We start from the raw sequence: 18,938 nt of genomic DNA on the forward strand, positions 1-18,938 counted from the left end.
TGGTATACATGCTCTTATTCTTTCTATTTCATTTCTATTTTTCTCCTCTTAGCAAAGTGTGATAATGGTCTCTATATGACTTATATACAGTTAAAAGTTTAAAATATTTTTAAACTTTTTAAAAATTTTAAATATTTTTTCAAGTCTTTACAATGATCTTGAATTTCATTTTCTCAATTTTTGCAATTTCTTTTCTTCTCTGTCTTTTTGCTAGACATTCCATGACTTTCAGGCTTATGCATGAACACTGCTTCTTTATTAAATTATAGAAATTTTACTTCTATAGCTTATAGAAAAATACTCAGAAAATGCTCAGTATAGGAGGAAAATGGATGTGCAATTATTTAGCCCATGATGTGTTAGAAATATAGGACTGTGTTTAACTGTGCCTGCTAGGAACAGATGGTATAAATCAAACATGTATGTCAGCTGTTTAGTAGCCTGGGCTATTTTCTAAGGAATTATGGTGTATTCTTGTAGCTTCAATAATTAAAGTGCTTATTTTAGTAAGCAGAGAAGGGGATTGGAAGACCATCATCTCACAGTGGTAGGCTAGTCACAATGTTTGAGTGAATTTATTATATTTTCCATATAGACATCAGAGATAAGGGCATGTGTGATGGGCACGCCTTCACTAGAGTGACCACTAGAGCAGTCCAAAGAAACTGAAGTTAGTCACTTTTTTTGTTTGGTAACTTGATATAAAACTGGAGTCAAAGGGATCTAGACATTGAGTGGAATCGAAAGCTATTTCTAGAGGCACCTATTAGCGTTCTTTAAAAAGTTAGGAATTTCACTTGACTGTGAGATGCACATGAATGGTTGACATTATACAATAAACTAGAATCCACAGGAAGACCTAAAACCAATTGCCTAAGGAAAAAAAATAGAATGGGTAGAAGAAGATTGCATCCATAGTCTTGGTAATTCTACCATGGAAGCTTCAAATAAGGAGCCCCCAGATCTGTTGGTGATATGAGGAATGGCTCCTGGGAGATGATACAGAATGTAGGTTAGTATCATTTTTTCTGACACATTTAGAAGAATCCATCATAGTTGGCTTGACTTCTCATCTTGACTACTATTGATTACAATTCAAAAAGTTGCTCTTCTTTTCTAAGGATTTTTCACTTGTGTTTGAATCAAAAAGAGGAGTGAATGTTATCCAATTCATGTCCTAGGGCATGCAGGACCCAAAGTCTGAGTCAAAATTTAGTGGTTTTCAGTGGCTTTTAGAATGAGAAAAATGATGTAATCATGGGAATTTAGTCTAAGTATAAATGAAAACAAGGAAAGAAGCAGAGATGATAAACTAGTGTTGCTATGAATTTCTTGGCAGTTGTCTGTTTCTTTCTCTACATGGCTTTACATGATTCTGCTATGTTCTTTGAGAGCCCTCCTGCTCCTTTCAGCAAAGTTGCTGACTACAGAGGAATGCTAGTTAATCATTTCAGGTAAAATTTTTATTCAATCAATTAATAATTCAAGAATGCTTTTGAATTAGGCATACACCAGAAACTGGAGGGACAAATCACTCATGATGCTTGCTGTTCTTGTCTATCCTTAGGAGACGTGGATAACAAACAAGCACACAAATAAAAAGACAAGGTATAAATAAAATAAATTTAAAAAATTAAAATAAAAAATATGCCTTGGGGGTGGTACAGGGGGGTTAAAGGAATGGAGAAAGAAAGGGTAAGCAAATATAGTCATTATATTTAATGCAGATTATGTAAAAAATGAACTATATAACTTGAGAGTAGGGATGAGAGGGAGAAAATGGGGAGAATGAAAGAAGAGGTAACTGTGACCAATGAGCATTGTATTCATAATGTAACACATGGGATCATAATTCTTTTGTACAACTACATAGATAATAATAAAAATGAAATGAAATAAAAAAGAGGCATATAGATGAATCAGTGTGGAGATAACAAGAAATTCAACACTTGGGAAAGTTTCCATCTGCCTACTGGGCTCTCTAAGGAAATGAAGATTTCTAAGAAGGAAGTCATGTCAATACCAGGGTAGCATTTCCTAAAGGGGACTCTACAGACTTTATGCTTCATGCAAATTTTGTCACATGAATTATGTATATACACTATGAATTATGTATGTTTCATTCTGGCCTCAGAAATGAAGACTCAGGATTTGGTCTTAGTCTCACAGTATGTCTGAATCTTTAGAAAAATATGTCAGCTCTGCAGGAAATTAGTTGACCTCTGGACATTTGCATTATCTTTCAACCTATGTTTCTTGCAACTGAGAGGAAAAGGAAAAATGTTTTAATTACACATTTGTTACTATCCTTGATCTTAGCCTAGAAGTAAAAATGTGATTTTTTTTAAAATTAAAGGTTGGGTATTGAACCCTTAGCCTGTGCCTGCTAAGTGAATGTTCTACCACTGAGCTACATCTTCAACCTTCACCAAGCATTACCGGACATGTATGCCATTAAGAACATACAATTACAGAAGGTATAAACACAGAAGGAAAAATAAATAAAAGTTCTTTGGTGAAGGAAACAAGTACACATAGAATGATAATATACATAAAAAGGCACACAAGTTTGGAAGTGCATCAAATAAACTAGAAGGATGAAGAGTGGCACAGTGAATCTGTGAAATATTGATTAGCAGGTTGATAAATAGGTTACAAAATGTACAGGCTGCCACAAATATATATTGCCATAAAAACCAATTAAAGAACAATGGAATACCAATTGCTCATAGTTGATTCTAGTCAGACCCCAGCCTTTTTCTGTTTTCACTTTGGCTCTGGAAACATGAGCACCATTCATGTACGTGACAGATTCAGAGAAACAAATGGAAAACATAGTGAGAGGCGGGGAAAAGGGCTTGAAAGGAAATTACTATTTTGGAAATATAATGTCTATTGTATGCCCAATATGTCCTTTCAACTCTACCAGCATGAGTAATTTAAATGTGGTTCGGTTAGAAGACATTTCTCCTGTTTCAGTTTCTCTTCTGAAGTGTTAGCTAAAAGGAAGAGTCCCAGGTCTTTCCTGCCACTTCATGCCAGTCTTCTGGGAGAGCCAGAGATAGAAGGTGGCCCACAAACCATCCACTCACTCCTTCTATACTTATTGTTTTTTTGTCATTGGGGAGCACTCTATTAAAATATAATGCAGACTACAAAATTTGTAAAATTCCCTTGCTTCTTACAGAGTACATAATTAAGATATGGAGGTTGCTTGCCAACATCTATAGGCTTCTCATGGCCCTGCTTGGTCCCATCTCTATAACTTCATCAGGTACCACAGCCTTTGGTGCTATCACACAAAAGAGGTCCTTTGTACTTTTTTCTAAGGTTAGAAAGCTCTGTATCCAACTAACACCTATTCATTCTTTCATCGCATGTCTTCTATCACTTTATTTGAAGACTGTCTTAACATTTTCTTAACAAATGTGCTTCAAGGAGATTTATTTGATGAGCGTCTGCATCTCAAATGAGATGTACATATGTCATGTAAAGGTAGGGACTATCTCTTTTACCCATTATTATACCCAGCACAAAGTACCAACTTAGCACAGTTTGTAGTTTCTGCAAAATTCTGTTGCATAGATGAGTGGATAAATGAATGAGTGAATGAATGAAAAGTGAGAAAAGTAGAAGTAAAATACCATTCTAATTTAGATGAAAAACCAAGAAGGAAAATAGCACTTATTATCCCTTTGCAATGCAATCTGTGCTTAACATTCAACACTAGGAACATTAGAAAAGGTTTTGAGGAGGAAATGATATTTGAGTTGGATCTCAAAGCATTTGGGTTTGGCCAATTTTAGATTGGAAATGAAGGTATAGCTTGAGCAACGGTAAGACAGAGAGAATTTTAGAATGTATATAGAAACAAGGAATAATAATATTATGTATTTTTGAAACTTTCAACTTACATGGTTTTTTTTAAGCTATGTGTGTTTCTGTATGGTGAGAAGTTTAAATTAAAATAGGTTTTCTTAGAATGTAGCAACATTTGCATTTGAATTCTATATTGTATATGGACTACATACATGAACACAAATTTTTTTCTATGCCATGATTTGGTAGGCTGTGCAGTTCATTGTAATCTGCATTGATTTATTCTTCACTTTCATGAGACTTAGATTTGTATAATTTGGGTAACATGACATGTAAAACAGTTTAGTTAAAAAAAACCCTGACTTCAATATTCCATATTTCTAAGTTGAAGTCTAGCTGAATATGTCATAGAGGTGAAGTATGGACAATCCATCTCTCTGAGCCTCATTTTTTTTCACCTGTAAAAAGAGGAGGATATGTTCCTCTTGTACAAGATTTGTGAGAATAAAAAATGGTATCTAGGATTATGTCTGTAATCCTAGCAATTAAGGAGGCTGAGCTCTGAAGATTGTGGTTCAAAGCCAGTCCAGGAAAAGTCCATGAGACTCATCTCCAATTAACTGCTAAAAAGTAGGAAGTAGAGATGTGGCTCAAGTGGTAGAGTAATAGCCTTTACAAAATAGGTTAGGGACAGTGCCTAGACTCTCAGTTCAAGCCCCAGACAGGTACAAAAATATGTAAATAAGTAAAAAAATGAAAAAGGCACAGTGATATGTATGTATCGTGTGCCCTCACCCATATGTTTAGAAAAAAATACTAAAAAAGCATTTTCCAAAAGCTAATACAGTAGTCTTTTGTGACAACTACTTCTAAAAAAAGATTTAGAATCTCTTATATTAGCCAAAATTCTCCAATGAACATGAATTGCTTTCCTAATAAAAATTTTAATTAAAAATCCCTTTGTGAATGCTAAACTATTACACATTGCTACACAACTCAATTGCATTTTTGCTTTTATTGCTCCTATTCTCAAACTCTTCAGGATATATGTTATTGTTCACTTAGCCCAAATGTGGCTTACAAACTCCTTAGTAGAAAGATATTTTATTCCTACTTTTTGCGGGGGGGGGGGATAGCTGGCTTTACACTATGCCAACATCAGGCCCATAATGAATGATTGTTGAAATGAATAGGTGGCAGGTAAAAATCTCTTTGCAAAACCATTTGAGAAAAGTGGCTGCTAGCTGGACGCCAGTGGCTCATGTCTGCAATCCTAGCTACTCAGGAGGCTGAGATCTGAGGATCATGGTTTAAAGCCAACCAGGGGAGAAAGTCTGTGAGACTCTTATCTCCCATTAACCACCAGAAAACCAGAAGTGGTGCTGTGGCTCAAGTGGTAGAGTGCTTGCTTTGAGCTGAAGAGCTCAGGGACAGCGCCCAGGCCCAGAGTTCAAGCTCCATGACTGACAAGAAAAAAAAAAAAAAAAAAGCAGCTGCAGAAGCAGCTCACAGCCAAGCAAGCTAATGCCTGCTCAGGGGCAAGTGGGTAACTCAGGGCTTTCCTAGCAGGGATACAGCTGCCCTTGTCATTTTCTTCCTCCTGCCAGTTCAGCTGCTCAGGGTAGTTGTCAAGAAAGGGAAACTGAATGCATGAGAAATGCCAGTTTCTTAAAGGAATTTCTCTTCATCTGAATGGACCTCATTTAGTCTTATTGTCTGTGGACAGTAAGACCTTTTACTGTTTGTTTCATAATACACAATTATACTAGCTTATTGTAACAAATTACCACAAACTTCAGGTTGATTCATTTATAGTTCTGGAGGTCAAATGTCTAAAAGGGATTGGCTGGCTGGCTTCCTTCTGCAAGCTCTTTGTCCTGTCTTTTCCATCTTCTAGAAGCTGGCTGCACATTCTGACCTCTGTGGTACTCTCTCCTCTCCCACTGTGATCATCTCATCTCTGCCAGATTACACTGAGCCCATGTAGTAATTTATAACTGTTCTCCCCATTTAAAAAATTCCTAATCACACCAGCAAAATCTCCTTTGTCATGTGAATTAAAGTATTCCCCAGTTCCAGGGAAGCTATTCTGCCATACTAACCTACTTTTTAACCACTGCCTGTGTGTACTCCTATTTTGTCCATGACAATCTAGGAAAAAATAGGTTTACTCATGAACATGAATACGGACACACTTTTTGTCACTTCTGTCTTTGCTCAGAAGTAAAACCTACAGTGTGGTTTTTGCTGTTGCAGCCGCATAAAAGTTTTTGTTCCTAGGAAAGATGGTTGGGAATCTCCTGCTTCCTATCACAGGAATACTATCCAGTAGGCATTCACTCACCTCTTTCTGTTTCTTGCCCCTCAAAGCCACATTACTGACATTATTGCTTTCCCGCAGGGAGTCCACACTGTCTCCGTAGAGCAGTTTAATGGCCCTGACCAGCCGGGCACAAGAGCGGCTGTGGTGCAGGTAGCAGTGTGGATGGCAGTAGTCAACATGTGTGCAGATGAAACTTTGCTGATTGCATAGCAAGATCATCACCTAGAATACAAACACTTGTGAGACTTCACCAGACACCAAGGATACAGGCAAACTGAACATTTATATGGCACAGAAGATGGAACAGTAGAAAGTCTGCTTCCCTAGTGGGGTCTGGAAACCTCCATGACTCAACAACCCACAAAAGAACAGAGCTACAAGTCTGTCAACTTAGCCTTTGTTCTCCTACCATAATTCTTGATGAAAGGTTCACTTTGAAACAATGAAAGGTTAAGAGATCTTCAGACACTCAACATAATTATTTTGGAGTTTACGGTTTCTAAGTGCTTTCAAATGGAGAGTCCAAACTACCACCTTGCCTGACTCTCAGCTCTTATGTGATGACAGGTGTCAGATGGAAGAGGCTAGACTGATGAGACATGTGATCTCAGAGGATCTGGCTGACCTTTGACAAGCTCTGGGAGGCCTAGAGCTCTAATACACTTGGAACCTGAAAATATGTCTGCAACTTTCACTCTCATGAGTAACCTTGAACTATAACTTGAACCCCACTGTAGAGATTCATGCATACTCCCTGTCATCTGATAGTTTTTTCCTCTGGCTTTTAGGCCATTCTAAGTTGTGTTTCATAGGTTTATCTAGCTCAAATACTTTCATCTCCTAGCATTCCCCATTCAGTGACTTTAAAAAATAAGATGGTTTTAAGATATGAAATGAAGGACCTTCAGTTTTGTAACATATTTTTAATTCTGCAGGTTAAACCCAATTCACATGTTAAGCATGAGTCAGCTATATTCCTAGATCCTGAGTTTGTAACATTTAGTCTCCTAAAATGGCAATAGCATACTTAGAGTCGACATTAGTTAAATATTCATTGAACAACCTTCTTGATGCTTTGTTCTTCATGAAACTCACTCCTTCACTGACAACTTGTGAGGGACTATGAGTCATATTTATTGGCAAGCACAGAGCAAGTGACCAAGGGAAAATAAAACCAGGTAGGGCAAACACTCATTTCCTTAGAAACAAGGGTTCTGCTTTGAAGACTAACAATCAACACCATATCCTGTCAAATGGACTAACAGTATTCTATACCCTACAAAGTTTCTAACAAATGTAAGTGCTGTTTTAGCAGAAAAACCAGCTCTCACAGGATTCACTGCATATCCCCTCATTTTCCTCTTAATCCTGCCATGAAGCAGCATTCACACAAGCACTAGAGGGTTCCCTATTGTTCTCAAATCTGGCAGTTTGAGAGAAAAAACCATGGAAACTTACCAAAAAGCAAACAAAACAAGTAGATATGCAAGTAGATGACTAGATTTGTCTCCGGAAATTCTCATTCAGTAGTTCTGGGTAGAAGTATCCTAGAAACCTGTAATTTTGCAAGTCGGCTGCCTGATATCTCTTTGATAGGATCTAAGATCCTCAGTGATCCACAACTTCTGGCAATTGTGCCTTTATGACAAAGGTGATGGCTGGCCTTTCTCTGACTAGATTACAGAAGATTTTGACTTCTCTTATTAACAACCCTCTCTCTCCCTTTGTGAAAGCAAGTTGTCAGGTTGCCGGGCCCATGTGGTAACTGACCAACAGTCATCTAGGAACTAAAATATTCAACCCAAAAGATCTTCAAGAACTGGGATTTTGCTAACAAGCGTGTGACTCTGGAAGTAAACCCTTTCCCAGTCAGGACTTCAGAGAATACCGTACTCCCAGATTCTACTTTCATTGCAGCCCTGTGAAAGATCCTGAAGAAGAGGAGCCAAATAACTGGTGCTAGGACTCCTGACCCACAGAAACTCTAATATAAATATAGTGGTTTTAGGCAACTATTTGTGGTAATTTGCTATATGGCAACAGACAGTAAATAAGCTTCTTTCACAACCAGGATGAATCAGCTAATAGCTACTGTTGAATGTCCAGGAAAACCAAGCAAAATACTACACATGCATACACGGATACAAACACATGTATACATGTAAATTTGCATAGACTTGGATATATGTTTTTGAATGTATATAATATATTCCAGTAAAGATTAATCTGAGATTTTCTCTTAGCTCTCCATCCATGAATCTTCCCCAACACCAAGAGAAATTGATGCTAAGGCTCTCTCTGCGATTCCTACTTACATGAAGCCAGGACATGTTCCTGTGGTAATTCTCCTCTGTGCCGGCATTACTCATTCCCTCTGGCTCAATGCTGGGCTCACTTGCACTCCAAGGACTCCCTTCTTCAAAAGAAAATAGCAAGAAAGGTTTTGATGTTCAGTCTCCCCAGAGAGCATATTGGTACTGTATTGTCCATGCTTTTGAATCCTAGGGCAGACTACCTGGGCATAGCACTTTATTAGAGAAATAGTAATAGAAGCTGTTCCTTTCACTGCCAGCTTAGTTGGCAGATTCAAAAACATTGATGATCTCTGTTGTGGTGGCTTCCATTCTGAGAGATGGGAGCAGAGGAGAAAAACCCCCCAACAGAGTCAAGTTCTAGAGTTGCTTGGATATACCATTTAAAGGATGAGCATATTGAAATCCATTTCAAATGACCCAGACCTTACAGTTGTATTTTGGGGGAATACAAAATAGGCTTCACAGTGTGCTGCTGTCTCCACTGGGCTGTAAACACCAGGCTTTGCTAGGGCAGCTTCCCAAAAATGGGAGGGTGCCTTGGAAAAACGAAGGGAACTTGAAGATCACAATGGTTAACTGTAGACAACTCCTGTGTCCTCTCTATGGGAAAGTAGAGGAGATTGCTTTTAAAAATTCAGCACTTAGTGTATTACATAAAGCTTTACCCTCAAATTGCAAAGCTTTTACGGATCTTTTAAATAACGAAGCGATGGCTTTAGCCTGGCCACTTTGATCCTACTGGGCAGGATAAATTGATCAAATCAAACCATCAATTGTAACAGCTTTCCCCCAAACTAATGGATGATAATGTTTTAGTATCAACCCTGTAACAACAGAAGTCACATTTTTTTAAAATCCTATTGTCTCCTTGAAACATAAGCTGAATCTTAACTAATGCATAAATTAGCTATTTTCAAAGGCAAGAGTGGGCGGAGGTAGAAACATTTACTATTTTAAACTTCCTTCAATTAGATCTATTCAGTTTCTATTTCAGTCAACTCTATGGATCATTTATCCACATTTCTTGCTGACTTGAAACTAGAAACTGTATGTTGAAGAGAATGAGCTTCAACTTCTACCTAATAGCTCAAGCTAGGCTCAAACTAGCCTGTTTAATCTTCTTGTCTGTTAAGATGCTAATCAGGCTGATATTCTGTAGGAACAAAGTTTTAGTCTCTTTAGGTCTGAAGTCTCTTTAGATCCTGTAGGGACAATCCACAAGTCTAGTGCTTTATTTTTTTTTTTATGTGTTTAATACATTTTACAGCCATCCTTAATTTACCCTTGGAACATTTCTACTTAGGTAAGTTAGAAGTAAGTAGAATTTTTCCCATTGGATGACCGAGAGAGCACATCCCTGGGAGGTAACTAGTTGAAGATCTTTACCTGTCAGGTCTGAAATGTCATCTCTCTGTGATTTTACTTGTTCTTACTGTTAAAAGGACCTGAAAGTACCAAAGGCCTTTCGAGGTCTGTCCAATGGGAGTTTTTCTACTTGACTTGAAAGCCTTAATCAGAAACATCTGGATTTCTAAAGCTGTCCTGCTCGTTCAGATGTTTTCCTTTCCCTATTGTAGACTCTAGCCCCGCTGCTTGGAGTGTGATCCTGAAAACAGCAGCATCCGGTTCAGGGGGAAATTTGCTCAAAGTGTGAGTTCTCAGGTCCTCACCCTGACCCACTGAGTCAGACTTTAACAGGACTTCTAGGGGAGTGTGGCTGTCGGGTGGGCTAGCATCGGCTAACCTATGGCTCTGCTCTCCATCCACTTGAGAGTAAGGACAGGGACTTCAGCTGTTTCAGGACCTGGGTCTTCCTACCCCCCGCGTCCCTGCACGCCCCGCTCCTCTGTGTTACCTAGGTCAGTGACAGTGTCCCTGCTCTGGGACAGCTGCAGCTCCTCAGCCTCAGACTCTGAGTCCTGCCGTGATAACTTGCTGCTCTTTAAGCTGCCGACTCGGCGAATGCTGGACAAGGAACCCCCCTTCTTCACCTGGAAACTGCGGGTTCCTTTAATCTGGAGCAGGCGAGAACCTCCTATCCTGATCTTCCTGCTGGGAACTGTATTAAAAGAATAAAATAGGGCTTTTCCCCCCTTAGTTTTTCCCAGCCAGTGTTACATCCAAGTTCTTTACCCAATTTGTCCATCCGCCCGGAGGAGAGGCATTTCTGGACAGGAGCTTCCGCCAGTCCCCAGTCCCCAGACCTGGTGAGCCAGGCAGGAGGCAGGAGCAGGCAGGGGGGAGGGGGGGGTCACCGGGCAGGACTGGTGCAGCGTCTTTCTTGGGACTGAGAACAGCTTGATTTCCTTCTGGCCCAGGGTTCACAAGCATGAGTGTGCTCTCACATCACCATCAAGTCTGTTAGTACACTTACTGATGACGTTCTTACTAGATTCCACAGAACTGCCCCTTCCCCTCCCCTTTCCCCATTTGTCGTTGGCTTCCCTGGTTAAGTGAGACTTAGACAGGATTCTGAAAGCTGTCAGGGAAGCTTTTTCCTTTTGGAATGCTTCATGAAGAAATGAGAGACCTGGAGAGACGTTTGTCTCTGCAGACCAGTCAGCAGTGGAGTTCTGCCCTGCTCTTCAGCAAAGGGGCTGAAGGTCTTCTTTTCACTGGGGAGCTTCCAGTGAACAAGTGTGTGGGCTGTTTTCATTTTTACTGTATCTAGTGATGCCACTGCGGCCTTCTTTGAATCAAAGGCTGATGATGAGATGGGATGGGGGTCCAAAGGTTGCAAATTCATGAACCAACTTGACTATTTATTTGGGCCAAGGGGATTATGCATTATTCATATTTTTTTTGTTTTTTTGTCAGTCGTGGGGCTTGAACTCTGGGCCTGGGCGCTGTCCCTGTGCTCTTCAGCTCAAGGCAAACGCTCTACCGCTTGACACCTTCCTGCCAGGGCTGGCTTTGAACCATGATCCTCAGATCTCAGCCTCCTGAGCAGCTAGGATTATGAGCGTGAGCCACCAGCACCTGGCTGCATTATTCATCTTTAAGTGTTCTGGAAGAAAGAGTCATCAGTGTTGGAACACAATTAAATTTGAAGTCTACTTTTTTGGGGGGAAAAATTAAAAGCCATCCTTATTTTCCATGTCATACTTATACCCTCCTTATTTTTCTTTAGGAGACTTGGTGTGATTGATATCAACTTTATAAGGATAAGAAGAGTTTCCAGGACCGAAAATCCAGTAATAAGAAGGGGTAAGTTTTAGAAGTTTAAAATTCCTCATTAATTACTGAGGTCAAAATATTAATTTTTTAAAATCATACTCAGGAAATTGCCATTTTAGTTTTAGGTTCTCACACACAGGAGAATAATATAGAGCTATGATTTAACTTACACCACTATTTAAGATGTTGGTTAAAAATATACTTTCAATGCCATATAAAGGAGCCCAGAAGAATTTCCGGGGAACAATATGTTTAATCTCAGTTTGGTTTTGTGATTGACAGAGACTAAAATTATCACCACTCAGCTGGTACATGCTTCCAGAGCTCCCTGTCCACATCATCTGGATAAAATTCCACATCTGGAAAGAATTTCTTACAGCATGGTTGGATAAACTCCACAAAAACTATACACTGTAATGCTGTATTTTAATTATAGTACAAAATTCACCCAACTGTATTTTTCAATATTATTTTAAGCCTTAATTGAGACTTTATGATCCATCTTGAAATATGTTTGGAATAGAACAACATTACCAATTTAAATGGTTGCTAATGCAACTTTTTGTCTGTATGCAAGTAAGAAGTAGAGAAAAAGATGAAAGATAATTTCTAGATTTTCTTTTTGACAGAGGGATGCACTTAAATTCTTTGCCTGGTTTTATAAATTGCCTGGGTTTTTGCTTATAAACACAGCAAAATAATCCCAAATTAATGGGATCTGAAAGAGATCTTAATTTGGGATTTTTTTTTCTAATACCAAGAACAATTGGAAATATAGCCCTGAAAAAAATTAGGGATTAAAAATTAAGATACTAGTTATTTACAAGAGACACAATAATTATAAATCAGATTGGGTTTTTTACATGAAAATGTCGATAAAGCTTATATGGCATTGAATTTTAGCCTTTACCCCCATGACAAGTACTAGTATGAAAGTACTAGTATGAAACAAAATCATCTAAATCAGATAGCACATCCTTTTTCTTTCATCCCATGTTGGATCTATTAATAGTGTTGGCTCTATAGGTCCAAATGTCATAGGTATTTAAAAGCCCCGTCACCTCTACACCAGACTAATGGAACTACTTAAACCGTCTCTACCTCCCTCCACCCATATTCTAACTCCATAGGCTGTAAATACACACCTTATGTCACTTCTGTGATCAATACCATCACTTGTTTGTCACCATATTGCTCTTTAAATGCTCCAAGAGCATTACTGCCACACAGCCTTGAATGCAAAGTTACCTCTGCAATACTCCTTCCTGAGCCCTGTGCCTCCTGGCTCCTTAACACCATGTGTTTCTGCCAGATTTCTGCCAGTCATTCAAGCCTTCTTTGACTACATCCCTTCCCACTCCAAGTCACATCTCCAATTTGAATTCATTTTTCTTCATATTACTTATTTCCACTTGAAAGTCTGGTATTTCATGTTGTTCACTGTTCACGAGTAACTATTAACTCTTAGCTTTAAATATCATAAACTAAAATGCATGTGGGAACATTTTCTTGTGCATTGCTGTTCTCATAGAACCTGTAAAAGTTCCTGTTCTACATTAAGCACTCAGTAGAGAGATATTGAATGGTGAGCCTAGATTTGGTGTCTGTATTTTGGAATACTAGTGTTTCCTCATTTTCAGAACAGGGGTAAAATGAATTGGTAGATCCTACTTGGAGATTTAAGCAAATTTTTTTTTTAGTTCTAAAGAGTAGTCCATATTAGTTGGTTTTTTTTTTTTTTGTAAAATCAGACTTGTCTTCATCTTGTTTATTTCAAGAGCTGACATTTTATTTTTTTAAAAAAAAAACACCAATAACCCAAAAAACAGATGTTATGATGCACACCTGTCATCCCAGTGAGGAGCCTGTGGGTACTAAGAACATTGCCCCGGGCTGACCATTGGCAAAAAATGAGATTTTGCAAAACAACCTAAACCAAATAGGTGGGAGGTGTGATTTCAGTGGTACAGCATTTGCCTAGCAAGCACAGACTGACAGCTCCAACTCCAGTACCTTCCGAAGAGTAGGTGTCATGAAAACTTGTATGAAGTTTGAACAATCACAGTTTGCAGGGTTTCATCATCAGCATTGCCAAGTTGGCCCTAGTCGTTGAGATCAGCTTGTCAGAATGATTAAGGAATACTTCGGAATCTTGGGGAAGATTTGTCTGCCAATTAAAGTCATCCTGTGACTATGTTCTCAGTTTATGCAGAGGATTAGTTTTCTGGTACTTATTTATGTATCTGTTTATTTACTTAATTATTATTCTTTTATTTTTTGAGATGGGGGTCTCTTCCCTGCAATCTCTGCCTGCCTTCACCTCTGCCATTGTTGGGATTACAGATGTGTGCCACCACACGTGGCTAATCTGGTATTCATTCATTAAACAACATTCAAACATTCATATATTTGGATACATATATGAATATATTGTGCTTTTGCATATATGTTTATATATACATATGTTCAAATAGCTATTCTGTGTGGAGAAAAAAATGCTAAGCATTTTTTGAATACTAACAAAAGCTGAAATAACAATTACAAAATTAGCACATCCTAAAAATTAATTGGGTATTTTATTTTTTAAAAGCAGTGTAAAATTTACTTTGCTCAAGTTTGATTGGATCTGTATTTTGTATTTTTATTTAACTACTTTAAACAATAACTAATATTACAATTTGAGTGGGATTAAAAAATACTGTCTTTTCTAAATTAAAATACATGTGGGATATGTTTGTTTATTTGTTTGTTTTGGTCCGGTCATGGGGCCTGAACTCTGGGCTTAAGTGCTATCCCTCAGCTCTTCAGCTCAAGGCTAGTGCTCTACCACTTGAGCCACAGCGCCACATCTGGCTTTTTTTTTTCCTGCTTATGTGGTGCTGAGGAATGGAACCCAGGGCCTCAGGCATGCAAGGCAAGCACTCTACCACTGAGCCACCTTCCCAGCCCAAGTGGGATATGTTTTTAAAGGATGGAAGTTACACTTTTTCTGAAGCAGTAATATTTGCAAAATTGACTCGATTCCTTCTTTTGCAGTACTGGCAAAACCTTTTTTTAATTTTTGTCAGTCATGGGGCCTGAAGTTGGCCTGGGCACTGTCCCTCAGATCTTCAGCTCAAGGCAAGCGCTCTACCACTTGAGCTACAGCGCCACTTCCAGCTTTTTCTGCTTATGTGGTGCTGAGGAATCAAACACAGGGCATCATGCATGCAAGGCAAGTGCTCTACCACTGAGCCAACTTCCCAGCCCACTGGTAAGATCTTATGCTTATTATTATACATATTCTCTACTCCACTTCTAGCCCTTTTATCTTTTTTTAGATAGGGCTTAAACTTTTACCTAGAACCAGCCTCAAATTTCACTTCTCCTATCTATACCTCTCTTGTAGCTGGGATAACTATCAAACAGTGCCACACCAGACTTTTTCATTGGGATAGGTTCTTACTAACTCTTGTTCCCGGCTGGACGCGAGCCATAATCCTACTGACTGATCAATGGATCTTGAGGAGCTGAGGTTATAGGTGTAAGCTATCTGTCCAGATTTTGATACTTCTCAATATTCAGAAGTGGCTCATGACTTGACTCATTTTTTCCCCCCAGAATACCACCTCTGTTTACCATAAATTCAATAGACCACAATGATTATTTACTTTTAAAAATGTTTGGCAACATTCTGATCTTGGAACATCCCAATATTCCCCAATGTATATCTATTCTTTACAAGATTTTACATATTGTTATAGGTCTGTTCTTCTGAAAATGAGTTATTCATTAAGCTAATCAAATGTATTTATTCATCCTATAGGGACACTGGGAAATACTTCAATGCATAAGATTAGTTTTGTTTCTTTTAACAAATGTGCAGATGCTCTTTTAAACAAAATGCTTTATAAAAGCATTGAAAATCAATGGAATTTTAAAAGGTAGAAAAATAAGATAGTAAAGTTAATGGTTCAGAGCAGTCTTTGAACAGCAATCGAGAAATCTGAAAACAAGTTTGTACTTAGGATTCCCTGTGTAAGTTCCAACTTTTTGCTCATCATATAAAAAATTAAGAATGACAAGAGTAATTTGTCATGTTTCTGCTATTCATGAAGCACTAATATTATGTTCTACTTGAATCGCATTATCTATGCATTACAGTGCAGAAGGCATTAACCTTTATATTTATTTGTTTTCATTTCAATTTTTGACATGACAAGAATTTATTTTTGTCTACATTTTTTAAATGAAAAAGGACTCAAAGTGGGAAAGGGAAGAATTCTAAAACAGATTATAAAGAATAGAATGAATAATTTTTATAATAACTTTGGTAAGCATTAGTTATGTATTTAAGTAACTCTTAAAGTTACTTGGACATATACATCAAGGTTAGTCATTAAAGACACAGCATATGCTTAGTGCTGACTGGAATTAGGAAAACAAATAATATTCCTAATCAATGTTGTTAACCCAATTTGCAGGAAAGAAAGCCACAGCCTAAATTAATGTGAGTCCCTTAGATGAGGTCACATAAAGAGTTACAATAGTGACCCATTTCAAGATCATAGCTATTGCCAATGTGAACATATTTGGAATTGGGAATGTCATACAAGCAATGATGTCTATGATCACTAAAGCCAGGAGGTGTAGTCATGACATATCTGCGTTTGCTTGGGTCCTTGTGCAAACCCAGAGCATCAGTAGCACATGTACAGATTGGACCCCAGTAATTTTCAGCCCCCCAAAACTAAGTAGTGATGAGGGGTGGGAACGTGGAAGAGGTGACAAGTTGGGTGTGTACAGTGGCAGTTCTGAGGAGTGACTGACGATAAGCTAACTTCATATGTTTGCAATTTGTCTTAAGTAACTAACACACTTAGCTTTGATTCATTTTATGGATCTGTCTCAGAAATGAAGTATCACTAACGTTCCGGTGGCACAGAGGGCATTATCATACAGAAAAATAGAGGCACTGGCAACTCTTGAGTGGAAAAACAATGAAGGAATTCGGACTGTAAATTGAAAATAATTCAGAAAAGCTTTAACCAGTCTATTTTAGTCAGAGTATTTTTTGCTTCATAAGAATGACTTAGAATAATAACAACATCTCTACCTAATTATGTCTGACTGTCCTCTTTCATGAAGAATAAGACTTGAGCATAGTGATATGACAGTATTGTGTTAAGAGCTGAATCAGGAGTGTTTCTTTTTTACTGGCATTACCAATGGCAAATAAAATAATGGCATCATAGATCAACGGGTGAGGGAGAACTGCGGAGCTGGAATTAGAACCCGGGCCACTGTTGCTGCAAAGTCCAACCTCCAACTAGCCTAGTTTCCTACCTCGCTGAACCAGCAGTCAGCAATTCACAAATCCAACAGTGTAGACATGCAATTTTGTAGCTTAGACCCCAGACCAAATATCCTATGAGCCGCCCTGAAACATGGAACGATCCTTGCTACTCTATACCTTTCTTCTCCTCCACACCTGTGTCTGACTTGATGGTGTGGCTGCTGCTGTGGAGAGAATCTTTAGAGTCTTCATTTTCATCCAAGACCCCTGCAAAGCTGATCTTCCTCTCATATCTGTGCCTGTCCAACTCCGGATCCAACCGAAGTCTGCAGCTCTCCAAGTCCTGAAATATCAGTGAGAAGAAGCATGTGAGTGCTAGCATCTCCTCTTACACACACACCCATTTTCTTTCTTTCTTTTTTTTTAAGTCAGGTTTGGCTACGTAGCCCACACTCAAATGTGTGATCCTCTTGTTTCAGCCTCATTAGTGCTGGGATTACAGGCATGCATCATAATGTCTAGCCTACTACATTGATCTTATGTCTAAGATCCCTCCTTTCTGAAGTATATACACCTGCATTTTAAGTAGTCAACATTGTTTAGTTATTGGCAATAATTTTGGACATTCTTGAAGTAGAAAATAAAATCATTGCTCGGAAGGTGGCTCAGTGGTAGATTGCTTGCCTTCTCACATGCATGAGGCCCTGGGTTCGATTATTCAGCACCACATAAACAGAAAAAACCAAAGTGGCACTGTGGCTCAAGTGGTAGAGCATTAGCCTTGAGCTTAAGAGCTGAGGGACCATGCCCAGGCCCAGAATTCAAGCCCCATGACCGACAAAAAACAAACAAACAAATAAAATCATAGCCAGTTTTTTCCTTCTTTTTACATACTTTTATCTTACCAAAGCTTTGCCCTTATCCCAAATATAGACCTAGCTTCATTCTCTTCATTCATAGTTTGGCTTCATCTTTGGCATTTATCTAAGTGATCTTGTATGGGAATATGAGGTACTATGGAATTGGTAAGAAAAGCTTCTTTTCCTAAAGTAACTCAGATTCTCAAGATGGGAAATGAGAAGACATAATTGATAAATTCCAATCCATAGAGTTAGAGCCAGAGCTTAGAGTCAGACTTGGGAGATTGTGGTTAGGAGAATCAAGAGATGTCTGTAAAGTAAGCCCTGAAGTCTGAGAATCTGTTGCCTTCCATTGTAGGTTTGATGAATGTTGAGGACATGATGATGGGAAGGCTGACCTGTGCTGGCTAAGTAGACCCAATTTAATGACACAAAACCTTAACAGCACAGGGGATGTGGTCAGAGGAAGCTGAGATGCTGTTCCTGCTTGTGAAAAATGTAACGGGGAATGAATCAGGGAGTGTGTGAGATCTCTAGAAGATAGGAAAGGGTCAAGGAAACAGATTTTTTTTCCCTCTAGCACTTCAGGAAGAAATTCAGCCTTTCAATACCTTCGGTTCAGTCTACAAAGTCAGGCTGTGAACCTCTGACCTCTAGAACTGTGAGATAATGTTTGTGCTGTTATAAGCAACTATAATTGTGGTACTTTATTATAACAGAACTAGAAATGAGTGTACAGAGTGATATTTGAGATAAGTACTAAGGGTGATGTAGCACTCCTTGATTAATAACTTGAGGGAGCCAGTCCAGATTCAAGACAGATCATATGTAAGTGTCAGAGGGATTCTGCACTGAGGGAATTTCTTGCTTTCTTATAGGAGGACCTAATTGTAATGACATCCATCACTGTCTACCGATGAACAAATGATTCTGTACACTAAAGAAAACCTTGGGATATGTAATTATTGAGTAGGAATTTGGCCTGTGAAACCCCATATTGAATTTTTTGATCTGTTCTGTGGACAGAGATGTGCTCATCTCCAAGATCATGTTTAATGATTAATTTTCAAAGAACTTTCTGGGGACTTGAAAATGAAAAATGCATAAACTACTTATAGTGTTTTTCTAATAAAGGCATAACAAGCCCTCAGAATCAAATAGATAGTGTA

At 38.5% G+C, this 18,938-nt stretch overlaps 1 protein-coding gene across 14 annotated transcripts in view; it reads right to left on the minus strand.

Annotated features, from left to right (window-relative positions):
- Window positions 1–18,938, minus strand: part of Unc80 (unc-80 homolog, NALCN channel complex subunit) — a 187,544-nt gene that overhangs the window by 89,371 nt on the left and 79,235 nt on the right. For 9 of the 14 annotated variants that reach the window (XM_070018011.1, XM_070018052.1, XM_070018042.1 and 6 more), the window contains exons 26-29: window positions 17,087–17,252; window positions 10,313–10,516; window positions 8,458–8,558; window positions 6,164–6,364 (exon numbers count right to left, since the gene is read on the minus strand). In XM_070018011.1, the coding sequence (XP_069874112.1) occupies window positions 6,164–6,364; window positions 8,458–8,558; window positions 10,313–10,516; window positions 17,087–17,252 (672 nt within the window). The remainder of the gene's footprint in view (window positions 1–6,163; window positions 6,365–8,457; window positions 8,559–10,312; window positions 10,517–17,086; window positions 17,253–18,938) is intronic. The other 5 variants (XM_070018095.1, XM_070018084.1, XM_070018069.1 and 2 more) reach the window with 3 other exon arrangements.

The sequence above is a fragment of the Dipodomys merriami genome, unplaced genomic scaffold (assembly GCF_024711535.1).
Source record: "Dipodomys merriami isolate MVZ:Mamm:240054 unplaced genomic scaffold, mDipMer1.0.p SCAF_1, whole genome shotgun sequence".
NCBI classification, from domain to species: domain Eukaryota; kingdom Metazoa; phylum Chordata; class Mammalia; order Rodentia; family Heteromyidae; genus Dipodomys; species Dipodomys merriami.